This window comes from Blennius ocellaris, assembly GCF_963422515.1.
Source record: "Blennius ocellaris genome assembly, chromosome: 3".
NCBI classification, from domain to species: Eukaryota; Metazoa; Chordata; class Actinopteri; order Blenniiformes; family Blenniidae; genus Blennius; species Blennius ocellaris.
Window position 1 is genome coordinate 27,718,950 of NC_137652.1, and position 13,390 is coordinate 27,732,339.

At 45.7% G+C, this 13,390-nt stretch overlaps 2 protein-coding genes across 3 annotated transcripts in view; both read left to right on the forward strand.

Annotated features, from left to right (window-relative positions):
* Positions 1 to 227: 227 nt before the first annotated feature.
* On the forward strand, positions 228 to 8,851 carry zfyve27 (zinc finger, FYVE domain containing 27). 2 transcript variants are annotated; one of them, XM_080519304.1, is made up of 13 exons: positions 228 to 505; positions 1,006 to 1,243; positions 1,324 to 1,394; positions 1,510 to 1,696; positions 2,396 to 2,491; positions 3,370 to 3,482; positions 3,567 to 3,685; positions 4,012 to 4,083; positions 4,612 to 4,632; positions 6,388 to 6,529; positions 7,096 to 7,142; positions 7,256 to 7,337; positions 7,455 to 8,851. In XM_080519304.1, the coding sequence occupies exons 2-13, from the start codon at positions 1,008 to 1,010 to the stop codon at positions 7,523 to 7,525; spliced, it is 1,257 nt and encodes a 418-aa protein (XP_080375430.1). In that variant the 5' UTR covers positions 228 to 505; positions 1,006 to 1,007; the 3' UTR covers positions 7,526 to 8,851. The 2 variants fall into 2 exon arrangements, with proteins under 2 accessions (XP_080375430.1, XP_080375431.1); XM_080519305.1 differs by lacking the exon at positions 4,612 to 4,632.
* A 218-nt stretch (positions 8,852 to 9,069) lies between these two features.
* Positions 9,070 to 13,390, forward strand: part of golga7ba (golgin A7 family, member Ba) — a gene marked incomplete at both ends in the record, with an annotated part of 5,511 nt that continues 1,190 nt past the window's right edge. The window contains 5 exons of the mRNA XM_080516499.1: positions 9,070 to 9,083; positions 9,302 to 9,363; positions 9,483 to 9,574; positions 11,759 to 11,884; positions 13,225 to 13,377. Of these exons, the coding sequence (XP_080372625.1) occupies positions 9,070 to 9,083; positions 9,302 to 9,363; positions 9,483 to 9,574; positions 11,759 to 11,884; positions 13,225 to 13,377 (447 nt within the window). The remainder of the gene's footprint in view (positions 9,084 to 9,301; positions 9,364 to 9,482; positions 9,575 to 11,758; positions 11,885 to 13,224; positions 13,378 to 13,390) is intronic.

A 13,390-nucleotide genomic window follows, 5' to 3' on the forward strand; every position in this document is an offset into this window, starting at 1 on the left:
TGAAGCCAATCCAGTTCAGGGCCCATTGTTAGTTTGTTGGCACAATCATATTTCGACAGGATTACAGTTTATTCATAAATTTGATATACATTTTTTTTTTTTTTACATTTTCTTAAAAATGCATTCACAGAATTCACAGATCATCAGACTCGGGGATCGACTGCTTCCCTCGTGTTCCGCTATCGATTAGCGGACCTGGATTAGAAGCAGGAAGCGGAAGTGCGGGACCTGACGAGGACGGCTCCGCAAACAACGACTGCGGGATTTCTCTGCGGGTTTCCCCGCAGACACGGTTCGAGGGGGCCGCTGCTCCTGCGGGACGGCAGGCCGCTGACATGTAGACCCGGCTGGGTGGATTCAGGAGGCGCTTCCTTCCTCCGGACCGATGGTGTCGGTGCGACTCTCCGGTTCCGCCTGAGCGACCCTCCGTCTCTCCTCTGCCCCGCTCTCCTCGCTCCCCCCCGCGGCTTCACCCTCTGGCCGGGTGTCGGTCACTCCGCTCCGGGTAAACCGTCTCTCCCGCACTGCACAGCTCATGTCCGCGGGTCCGGCGAGGCTCTCCGGCAGGTTCTATGTCGGTGACCAGGACTCAACTTTCCGGTTCGACAGGCCACCGATTACTGGAATACTACTATTATTATGATCTGTCAAACAAGCTCATTTAACGCATATTCCTCACAACGACAAAGTACATCAAATCAATATTTTGGAAAATGTGTTTTGTCAACAAAAGTAAATCGAGAACGAATTCTGTCTGTCAAAAGAAAACGGGTGAATAAGTGCTCATTTTCTAAGTAGATCAACAGATTAAATGTTGTATAATCTGCTTACGTATGACCGAGATTATACCCTTTTGAAAGAAATGTCATAATGGTACCCAAAAAGACTAGTTCACTCAGTTATCTGTCATTGACTCCTCTCTGGAGGATCATGTGTCTGGATCATACGTCTCAATTAAAAGGGTTTGTCCATGTCCTGACCCCCCTTCCTCTTTGGGTCCACTAGGAATGGCGGCACACGGTGCTGGCGTTTTCCCCGACCCGCCGCAGGCTCCAGGGGAACGAGCCGAGCTGGTGCACTCGTCGTCGAGAGACACCGCCGGGTCACCCGACGCCTCCGAGCTGGGCAGCCCTCGCTGCACCCCCAACTTCGACCTCCTCAACATGGTGGTGTCCTATAAAAGAATGGCTTTGTTTCTGGAGCCGCTCTCTGACGCGGTGGAGCTCACTCGCCTCCTGCTCGGGTGCGTATGTATGCTCGGGTGTGTGTGTGTGTGTGTGTTCATGCTTCTCACACTGTCCCCTTTGTTTGCCCTTGTTTCAGATGGAGGATGCCCCTCTGCTCGCTGCTCGTCTGCATCTTCCTCAATGTCTTCTTCTGCACCATTAATGAAGGTGGGTGGAGGAATGAGCAATTGCTATTGATCTTGGGTTTATTGTTTGTGGTTTCAAAAGATGCCATGAATAATGAATGGGCCCGCCGGTTTCCCCCCGGCCTCCCTGCCTCCAGTTGGGTGGTTCACCGTGACGCTGGCGGCGCTGGCGGCGCCCGCAGCCCTGGGCTACCTGCAGGACAGGTGTGGGGGCAGGGCCTCCGAGTCGGAGCTCCAGAGGCGGCACTACCACGCCGTGCACCGCCGAGATCTGCAGACGGTGCATCTCACCAAGCAGGAGGCCATGTTGGAAGTCAAAGACCTGTAAGTGGACGGATATCCTCATCATTGATTTCACTCGCTGCTAAGTTCTCCTCCAGCCGCCAAACCATTTCATCATATTTTGCACCAGAAGGTTTCATTAAAATTGACTTTATTTTGACATTGTAGTCATTTTTGATCATAACTTTTTTGATTCCGTGTGGAAATATGAGCAGTTTCATCACATATACTCTGCACCACAGCAAAGGTAAAGTTTTATTGTGTTTCTAGTTTACCGGTGCGACTCACTCAAGATGAAATTGAGTTCATTTGTAGATTTTCTTTGGCTGTAATTTGACTCCAGCCTCAATGCTGGGCCTGTGGCAGACGCCTGTCCACATCAACTGACTGCTGCAAGCTCCTTTCAAATCTTTACACGTATCCTTTCCCGCTCATATGGGTTTCCAAAGTTAATATTAGACACTGCAAGTTGATGAGATAATTACCGATAAGGCACATGTGGGGGATTTTTTTTTAACCCTTTAATGCATCTAATTCATTTCCATTGACCGACCTGCTCCTGCAGAGCAAATAACGAATCCTCCTTCAGCCCACGTCACAATCCTGAGGCCGTGAATCTCATCTGATACTCGTCTGTAAATGTAACTGCCGGATCTCCTCTGTGTTTTGTTTTATTATGTCCGTGGATATATAGCATTTTCGATTATCTTGACTTTGCACTCTGTTTTCCATCTCCACCAGGCTGAAGCACTTGGATGACATGCTGTCCTCTGCTTGTCAGTCAGCAGAAGCTATTTATAAGGTCCTGTACTGGGACAACCACACCAAGTCATCGAGGTCTGACTCTCTCTCTCTCTCTCTCTCTCTCTCTCGCTCTCTCGCTCTCTCTCTCGCTCTCTCTCTCGCTCTTTCTGTCTCTCTTGCTCTCTCGCTCTCTCTTGCTCTCTCTCTCTCTCTCAAACTTCATGTCGTTGGCAGTTGAGTCATTCAGCTGTCAGATGTCATTCAAATGTATGTTGTACTCTACACCAGTGTTTTTCAACCACTGTGCCGCGGCACACTGGTGTTTCCACGAGACATAGTCAGGTGAGCCGTGGGAAATTATCCAATTTCACATTTTTTTTCAAAAAATCATTTGCTCTCACAGCCGTTGTCAGCTGTGAGAGCAGTGTGTTACAGAGTAATCATGTATAAATAATCTTCGCCAATAGATGGCAGCACAGAACTTTGCTGTTGAAATCGAAACTTAACAGACGTCAGTGTGGTTAATCTCCACCTGCTGCTACCATCTTGTATCAAAGTACTGTGTCAGTGACAGTGATGGAGACGTTTTTGAAAAGGAAGAATGTGAACCAGGATCTCAGCTCTTCATCCATCAGGTCCAGGTTTCACACTGAGGGAGTCACTATTAAAAAAAGACATTGGGAAATACTTTTATACTTTTAAATACTATTTGTTTGATTCCTGTTGATAAAAATTTGATGAGAATGACTTTATATTGTTAATAGAGGCTACAGAGTTTAACATTTTAACATTTTCGGGTGGTGCTGTGCCTCCAGATTCTTCCAAAGAAAAAAGTGTGTCTTGGCTCAAAAAGGTTGAAAAACACTGTTCTACACTCTCGGCTGCAGCGTTCAGATCACATGTCACAACCTTCAGTAATAATCGGTCTCATGCACGGCTTCAGTCCTTTCTCCTGACTCCGCTCCATCCAGGTTCTATGGCGGCATCATAATGGTGGTGTGCCTCCTCTACTTCGCCCCTGTGGGTTGGGTGCTGGCTGGGCTCAACAGCGCCATCTTCCTGTGGAACAGAGAGTTCGGCAGAGGTCGGTCCCAGGAGAAGGTTTTACACAGTAACTCATCCAGATGTGAACTTCCTCCGTTTTGACGGCCCCGTCCTCCTGCCGCAGTTCTGTTGGACATCAGGAAGTTGTTCCACGTGGGTCACGCCGAGGCCTCGGACGGCGTCTGCGAGGACCAGGAGCCGGGCGGCTTGTTGGACCGGACCCCGACGCCGACAAGTCTGGAGGTGAGGGGGCGAGGCATCGTGGCGGACAGATGAGCGCCTGCTGTCTTAAACGAGGACTCGATTGTTGTGCTTTACATTAAAACCTTCCACAACCGTAAGCCTCCTATCCCACGTTGTGACTGCGTTTAGCACAATGGAAATCCCTTTTGTCGGTTGCAGTTCTGTTCCCCATCCGAGGAAGCTGGTTGATGCTGAGCTGCAATGTCCCTGATTACTTTCATGTATTTATCTAATCATCATTTTAGCTTATCAATGGGTTCCACAGCTTTTTGTTTATGCTTGATTTCAGTGCTGATATTCTATTGTGTGTGTGTGTTTGATGACAGGACCTTTCCCCCGGCAGCGTAGAGGAGGCCGAGGAGGCCGAGCCTGACGATGAGTTCAAGGACGCCATTGAGGTAAGATAAGGCCATTCGTTTGCCCTTTCAGTTATTAGATTCTATATTTATGCTGCTGTCATTATATCCAAATAATGCATATGATATTTAGTGACAGTCTTTCTTACAAAAGTATTTCTAGTTGAATTAACTATTCTAGCTCATTTAGCATACAAGATAATTACAAGTGCAGTGGGTTTATTAAGACTTTAGGGTGTAATGTTTGTTTCACCCGGATGAGAATGTGCAGTAAAGCAGGATTTACACATGGCACCTGTTGTAGTTGGAAACTGAAGCTACTTTTAAGCAGAAGTTACCCTCTCACGTTACCTTTTTTCCCCCCAAGAATTCCAAGTCAGTAACTTGGAGATCTAAACTTGGATTAAATAATTTTTTTTCTAAAATGGGGAGTTCAGGTTGATCCCAGCATTTCCTGAAAAAAAAAAGGATCCCCGGAAGCTTGTTTTTCTATTTTCTGAGCACAATGAAAGACTTTTTTAGTTTGATGACTTTGTGTTTGTTTCTGTCTCTGCTGTTCTCTGGACTCAGGAACATTCAGTTTCCCTCCAGGTAAGTGTCTAATCCCTCCGTTCACAAGAGGCCCCGTCAGCTCTGTCAGTGTAACAACGTGAACACATGAACAGCAGCAGCATGTGTTGCTCCTGGTGTGAGGTGACCTTGTGGTGTACTTCTCGCATGGTTTGGTGGAATGCACACACTAAATATCTGTCCCCTAGGGTAATACTGTTCTGTTTCCTTACAAGGAAACCCCTTTGATATTAGTGGTAAGTGGACCTCACTGCGCCTCCGTCCCTCCCGTTAGTCCTCCCATTCATATATACCTCCATCAGCCATAATATTATGACCACTGACGGGTAAAAGGAGTAAGACTCTCCTCTTTAACGTGTTTGAAGGTGGGATGTATCAAGCCCACGTTGGTTGTACTCGTAGTGGTTCCAAGCAGAGAAATGGGAAAGTGTTGAGTTTTAAAGTGGCCCAGATATTCAGTCGGACCCTCAATGAGTGCAGCTCTTGCAGGGTCACTTTCAGTCGACGGCAGGAGAGGCGGCGAACTGCCAACAGGCTGGTAGACCACGAGGGCTCAGTGTGGCTGTTGAAGGATGGTCCCGTGTGGTCAAACCAACCGACTGATGCAGAGTTAATCTCAGTGTATTGTGTATGGAGGAATCGGCACGCGGTCATAATGTTATGGCTTATATCCACAAGATAGCGATGAGGCCTCGTCACAGGCCCACTATTATAGTTCCCATCAATCCCGTCATGTGACTCACTCATTTGTCGTCTGCATGACTTGTCACTTAACATCCTGCATTAGTGGAACCGGCTTTAATCAGCTTGTAGAGTCCTGACCAGTGTCGTCTCTCCTTTGCATGTTCGGTCCGTGTTTTTTTTTTTTTTTAAATCTCAGACGTTTTATTCATGTGCATGGATACATTTATTGTCTCAATTAAATTCCAGAGTATTTTTTTCTTTCCCCCACAATGGGTTGTGAACAACCAGTACAGCTACAATAAACTAACCATGGCTGGTTATCCATCATGATGGTAAAGAGCAGATTTTTGAAAATTATGTGGCAATAGTTTTAAATTTCTTGTCGACTTCATTAAAAATAATGTGGTTATGCTTCTTTTGCTCCATATCAGAGTCCTTCTTAAGGATCCAGTTCCTTAAAATAATTGTTTTGATAAGTGGGTGGTTGTGTAATATTTAACAATAAATTATTTAAAAATAAACAAAACTTTCTTTAAAAAAATCAAACTGACATCTTCCTCTGCTCCACTTTCACCAAATGATTGCCAGTGAATCCAGAGCTAAAATTACCTGTCAGGCGATTACGTTTTACTCACAGTGCGCCTCTAAATATGTACAGAAGTGTGATGTATTAATTTAAGGTGGGAAGGTAACACTTCATGGAGAGAAAAAACACCTTCAGATATTTTTTTTCCCAAATACTCAACAGGTCTTTTTTTTTTTTTTTTTTTTTTCCAAGATGCATTTCACATCAATTTAATAGAATCTCAATACGGACAGTTTAAAGCGGGACTGTTTGGCAGATGAAGAAACACAGCTCAATGCTTGTATTTTTGCTTGTAAACACATGCATTTCTACTTCCACCCTCATCGTCGCCCTGCACCTCTCAGTATTTGCCGTGAACAAGCTTGATTTGCTCGGTCAAACGTTTATTCATAAAAACCGTGAATTCCCTCCAGTTTGTAAAACTTCACGCCAAAGACGAGCTGTGATTTCTGTACTTGTCCGGTCTGTGACGGCCCTTTCCCCCCGTCTGCCCGTCTCTTCTCCAGGACGAGGACGAAGGGCCTCTCGTGCCGCCGGAGTTTGACACCATCTCCGAAAACGGCCTCTTGAGCCGCAACGAACCGATCCGGAGCAAAGTGTCCAAACTGACGGAGAAGCTGCGTAAACGTTACCCCACCGCCAGCACAGGTCAGTGTTCTACCGGGTTCAACCCTCTGGCCTGTCGTCATCCAAGTCCGCCGGAAAGCATGATGCCTCCACCACCATTGTGCTTCACCGAAGGGAGGGGAGTGGCTGGTTTCCTCCAAACATGAGTCCTGGCCTTCACAGAGAAGAGTTCAGTCTTTGTCTCATCAGGCCAGAGAATTCAGTTTCTCATGGTCCGAGAGTCCTTCAAGTGCTTTTTGGCGAACTCCCGGCGGGCGGCCTTGTGTCTTTCACTCAGGAGTGGCTTCCCTCTGGTCACTCTGCCATCCAGGCCTGATTGGAGGATTGCTGTCAGGTTCTCTGACAAACCGGGTCCTGACAGATGTGGAGGCTATTTCCCATGCATTGAGACCAAAGTCTTCCCCCCCTGGTGAAGGATTGTGGCTTTTAGGACCGTCATCATTTTACAATTATTAGTTTTGAAGAACTAGAGTGAAATGCAGAACGTTCCAGACGGGCCTGGACCGATAAGGGGTTAATAAACCTCCGCGATGAAAGAAGGGTCACACCTCATAACTTGTTTATGTTGTTTTCTTTTGTCTCCAAAGGAAACTGCTCGAGCTGCAACGCCGTCTTCTCCGTTCTGAAGAAAAGGGTGAGACTTTAGAGCTGTGGTTATATTTAGGCTTCATCTCACCGTAAATAGCCTTTAATCATTTTTCCTCTCTGCTGGCTCCAGCTCAAACCTTTTCCCTCTTTGTTTTGCAGAGGAGCTGCAGTAACTGTGGCAACAGCTTCTGTTCTCGGTGCTGTTCCTTTAAGGTGCCCAAGTCGTGCATGGGGGCGACAGGTAAGACTCGCAACTCTTCTGGTTTTGACGGGGCATGACAAAAACCCCTACAGTACGTCCGAACGTCTCATCCTGCAATTTCTGTCTCCGTCGATGTGATTCTTGTTTCTTCTCCAGCTCCAGAGGCACAGAGAGAGACGGTCTTTGTTTGTGCTGCCTGTAATTCTGCTCTCATCAAGTTGCAATGAGACGGCGTGCACACGACCAGCAGGAGGCGCTTCATCCTTCGCTCCGCTGCTCGTCACCCAGACCCCGACCCACACGCCCGGCTCTTGGGTTTATCAAAACGCCTCCCATGTGCAATTCCAAAACCCTTCTGCCTTTCCTCCCAGTCTCTTTTAATGTCTATGGGATTTCTTCTGTAATGTGTTAGGTGGGGTTCACTTGTTCAAAGGACTGGACCTTGTTAATGGATGAGATTTTGTACAGAGCACAATGACTCTATAATCACAGGACTGACGTGCTTCCCTCTCAGTACAATGTGTTGGAGGCTCGGACGGAGTCTGTGTTGTAGGGAGACACAAAAAGGCTTAATGGATGCTGGTGGTTTTTCTTTTTTTTTTTTGCCCAATCACAAAGACGATTTCAGTGGAACGGTGACGTCCTCAGCACTGTGTAGCAGGTCGTACTGTGATGCTGAGAGGACTGTATGAACAAAACGTAAGGCACAGTTTATAGATTAATTTTATTAACAATGTGGGGGGGAGGCTGGAAGTGTCCGCGTGAAGTTTTGCTGCGCTCAAGAGAACAAAACAATGGATGTACAGACCAAGTAAATCACACCTTTCACCACGGAGAGCCAAAACGGTTAAAAATTTGCACAGCATCGTTTGTGCACCTTCACCTGCCGCCATCTCGAGTCTCGTGTGACGACGAAGAGCATAACCTCAACGAGTAGACGAGTCTTTACTCGCACAAGCAGTTTGTGTAAGTTCTAATTTTATTTGAGGGTCCATCTGAAGAGCTTTTATTGATGCTTCCACCCTAAAAAGGCTCAAATCGCACAGGAAGTATATTTGACACACAAAGCGCCCCGACTCTTAACCGACGACGGGCGTCTTCCCGTGAATCACATGACATTTCTGACACGATCGAATCAAAGATGGGAACGGAGGATTTTTGGAACTTTTGAGGAGTTTTGCAGACGGTCGCTTGCTCTTGTACCAAATTGCTGCTTCATTCTGTTTGTGTTTTCCTGCGTAGACCTGTCAAATAAGCTGTTTTGGAGTATTGCAGACGCCTGCAATTCCCAGGAGTCCACGTTGGTTTTTGTTTTTTTGTTTGTTTGTTTTTTTCTGTAACTGGATGTGGAGTCAATGTGACTAGATTAAACCAGCTGATTTATCATAACCTCACACTCTTCCAAGCAGGACTTGACTTGAATTGTTGAGGATGTTGTTTTAATCAAAATTCAGACACAGATGATTGTAACTGTTTGCTTTGCTTTTATTGTAATCATATACAAACTCTTTCTGTACATTGTTCTATATCTAATATATTTAATTTAAAACTCGCATTATTGTCTGAGCTCCTGATTTTTTTCTTTTAATCGAATATCATGTCTCATTTTACCATTTCAAATAAACTCTTGGATGGTTTTAACTTATGACATCGTTAGAAACTTGTAAGCAGTGAAAACACAACTTGGAGATTTAAAGATATTTAATATATCTGAAATTTCCACTGCAGGCACCTAATCTGAATATAAACTACCAAAAAAAACCATAAGGAAATGGTTTACATGAAGTAAATATATTAAATAAGTTGGTTTTTGTTTATGGAAGAGGAATTATTGCATTTTCAATATTACAACATTCTAACTGATCCCTCATGAGACAAATAAATTGGTAATCTGCCATATTTGCCACACTGTTCATATTCGGAAAGCATTTTTTTTACTTTGACATGTTAGCGTAGATTTTCCCAAACGAACACCCACAACGTTAATAATCTCTTCAAACCAGCACGGAAAGGCCCGGGCTGATTGACCCCACGACCTTCTCGCTGTCGGGCGAGATCTACTGCAGTGAGTTAAAATGTCATTTAAATGTATGTAAATTTAAATGTAAAAAAAATAAATAATAATAATCCGTCGTCCTTTGACATAAGCCCCGCCCCATCCGGGTCATAATCCTCCCTCCGTAGCCCCGCCCCCCCCCCGCCGTGTCCCACTAAAGCGATTTGAGCTCGTGCGGGGACTCGTCCCTCCTGCCACGGATGGCAACATGGCGACAGAGGTAAGGCTGCTCTTTGACAGTCTGTCGGCTTCGGGCCAGCAGTGGTCTACCAGCGGTTTGGGTGGAACGGGGGACTCGGGGTGCTTGGGGGGGTTCGGGTCGCGGTGCACCGGGGCTTGAAGGCTGCTCACGCCGATCCGCCGAGCAGGACGGAGGACCGTGTCCTACATTGCCGTGTGTGTCGGGTCCGTCCCCGGGGTGGTCGCTTCCCTCCCTCCGCTCCCTCCCCGTCGGTACATTTAAAGGGGAAAAAAAACAAAAAACCAAGCGAAGCAGAAAATTAAAAAGTCACTGGTACTATATGGAAACGGGAATTAAGCAGAGAAACACCCCTCCTCCTCTTCCTCCTCCTCCTCCTCCTCCTCTCATCCAGCCCCGCGATGTTAAGCTGTTTTGGTAAAAGCGGCTCTGTTTTTGTTCATAGAGAAGCTTTTTTTTTTTAATCCAGAGACAAGCTGCAGTCTGTGACCACCAGGAAACGGTCTGAACCACCCGGGCAGCAGAATGACCTGTTCAGCACCACGGACAGCTCCCAGGACACTTTAGAACCAGACCACCTGCCAGAACCACCTTGAACCCCTACCAGCAGACCACGGCCCGATGTAGACCCAGGCCTCCGTGGCCCGTCTAGCACCACTACCCGTTCAGTACCATGGACAGCAGGCAGGACACCTTTAGAACCAGGTCCAGGACCCATCCAGCACCATGAACGCCTATCAACACGCCACGACCGATGTAGAACCAGGCCTCCGTGGCCCGTATCAGTATCACGGCCTGTTCGGTACCAGGGACAGCGACCAGGTCACCAGGACCGGTTTAGTAACATGCGAAGTACCACGGACAGCTACCAAGTACCTGTTGAGCACCAGGACCCAGTCAGAACCAGGGAGAGCAACAGGACCCATCCGGGCCTCCATGACCGGTCCAGTATCTCGACCGGTTCAGTAAAATAACATGTTCAGCACCACGGACAGCAACCAGGTCACCATAATAATTATAATACTATTATTATATAATTATTATAATACATAATAATAATAATAATAATACATTTTATTTATGTCGTGCTTTTCAAAAATACTCAAAGACACTTTACAGTTACATTATTTCAAACATTAAAAAGGAGGAACGTCACAAAACAAGTACTACAACACATGATGATAATAATAATAGTAATGAATGACCTGTTCAGAACCTTTGCTGGCCCTGCCACCGTCCAGCATCATGGCCAGCTGCTCCAGCCTCGTCCTGCCCCCCCCCCCCCCCGGGTGCCTGTGGGCCAAATCATGACAGTGGAGATGAAGGAAACTAACGCCACGCAACGTAGATCCTCCAACGCTCTCACGTGGTTCCTCAAAGCCATCGATCTGTTGTGAAATGTCACATCTTCTACAAGCCCAGAGAGACACAGGGGAATGGGCTCACTGTGTGTGTGTGTGTGTGTGTGTGTGTGTGTGTGTGTGTGTGTGTGTGTGTGTGTGTGTGTGTGTGTGTGTGTGTGTGTGTGTGTGTGTGTGTGTGTGTGTGTGTTAGTGTGTGTGCGCGTGCCAGAGGTATAGTATGTCCAGCGCTGGGCTTCGGTCCACTGAGTGATCGATCACACTGTCTGCTCGTCCTCCATCCTCGGTTTCACCTCCGTCAAACAGTGTTTCCACACACTTTGAGCGAACAGGTGATCCCAGAGGTCCGATCGGGGGAACAAACCCTCTCTGGGGACCCACTACAGACTTACCGTATGGACGGTGTTGTGCGTGAGTGAATACGTTTAAACCTGAAGCTGAAACTCATTCGAGTTGGACTTTTTGTGTCGGGCTTCATGAGGCAGCAGCTTCATAGTTGAGGGACCTTTCAATGATATTTGATCCTACTTTACATTTACCATGTTCCTCTTACTCCTTGCATTGTCTCTCGCAGCTTTTTCATTACCGTTGATGTAAAGCTTATTATTCTTATTAATAGTGATGACTTGTAACTTTATGGATTCTAAAGTCTCGATGAATATGTTTGTGTGTGTGTGTGTGTGTGTGTGTGTGTGTGTGTGTGTGTGTGTGTGTGTGTGTGTGTGTGTGTGTGTGTGTGTGTGTGTGTGTGTGTGTGTGTGTGTGTGTGTGTGTGTGTGTGTGTCGCCATTTTGGACAACATGTTGGATGAAGACTGATGATGGTGTGTCTTTGTCATCTTCAGTTTCATAACCTGCAGGAGCTGAGGCACAGCGCGTCTCTGGCCAACAAAGTGTTCATCCAGAGAGACTACAGTGAAGGAACCACCTGCAAGTTCCAGACCAAGTTCCCCTCCGAGCTGGAGAGCCGGGTACGGAGAGCATTTTCCATTTAACGTACTTCAAAAGTAGATGTGCAACTACATCATTTATTCATCTTGTGTACATTTAGCGACCGTTGTCCCACGTTTAAAGTAGGAAATCAAATCAAATCAAATCTCCACTTTCATAACCAGACGTAGATGATTCATGAACTGTTTTACGGAGTCACAGAAGTCTACATTTAATGTAGAACATCAGCAGCAAAGCAAGTCTATCAACAGTCAGAAACTCTCCATGATTGTATGTTTTATTGTATGTCGCGAACACATACTGCATGTTTGTAGCATTCATGATATGAGGAGGAAAACTGGTTTAAAGCCTTCATAATGACATTTGAATATTGTTCAATAATCGGCTGTACAGTTGTATAATGACTCTATTATTATTATTATTATTGGTAGTAGTAACACATACTACTATGTATGTTCAATAACAATACTATTATTACTGTACAGACACAGTATTGTTAATGTTATACACCGAATTCCTACCTGAATATTAATCAAACTTATTTCTCAAATTAAAATGTGAAAAATGTCATCTTTTTTCCCCCTGCAGGATTATTTGTGTGATAGCAACATGAATATGTTCAAGTTTTAAACTGCTGGTTGATTGGATGATTTTGATGAAGAATTGATCATATAGAAATCCCTGAGCTTGAATTAAATTAAAATTACAGTTTTTATCCGTGAGATGAATCAGAAAGGTTTAGGGCTGCAACTAACGACTATTGTGGTCATCGATTAATCTGCCAATTATTTGTACGATTAATTGATTTATCGCTTGGCTGTGAAAGGTGCATGGAAATTGTATTTTTTACCACATAAAGCTAAATTGGCGCCGCTTGAAATTGGCGGCTCTTAGTGCTCAGTGCTCTGCTCTCTGATTGGATGAGACGCAGACAGATATTTATGAAATGTATAATGTACAAATCAGTACACACGTAAAAACAAAGTAAGTTTTCATCGAAAATACAAAATTGCCATGTCATGTTTCCTCTATCTGGGTCTGTGTTTACTAGAAAACGCTTAATCGATTACTAAAATAGTTGTCAACTATTTCTATAATCAATTAGTTGTCGACTGATCGATTCGTTGTTTCAGCCCGAGAAAGGTTTGTGTTTTTTTTTTTTCCATTGCAGCTGCAATTTTTAAAACACCTTATTCCATAATGAATCTGTAGAAGCTTAACCTGTCGTGTGTGTGTGTGTGTGCGTGTGTGTGTGTGTGTGTGTGTGTGTGTGTGTGTGTGTGTGTGTGTGTGTGTGTGTGTGTGTGTGTGTGTGTGTGTGTGTGTGTGTGTGTGTGTGTGTGTGTGTGTGTGTGTGCAGATTGAGAGGACGCTGTTCGAGGACACTGTGAAGACACTGAATAATTACTACGCGGAGGCAGAGAAGATCGGGGGCCGGTCGTACCTGGAGGGCTGTCTGGCCTGCGCCACTGCGTACCTGGTCTTCCTCTGCATGGAGACGCGTTACGAGAAGGTCGGACTGCTCG

Bases quoted from the DNA above. Each gene is read 5' to 3' on its own strand.
- zfyve27 (XM_080519304.1), top strand. From the start codon at position 1,008: ATGGCGGCACACGGTGCTGGCGTTTTCCCCGACCCGCCGCAGGCTCCA. The intron at 1,395-1,509 runs GTGGGTGGAGGA...CCCTGCCTCCAG, and splicing joins CTTCTGCACCATTAATGAAG to TTGGGTGGTTCACCGTGACG. The intron at 3,483-3,566 runs GTCGGTCCCAGG...CTCCTGCCGCAG, and splicing joins GAACAGAGAGTTCGGCAGAG to TTCTGTTGGACATCAGGAAG.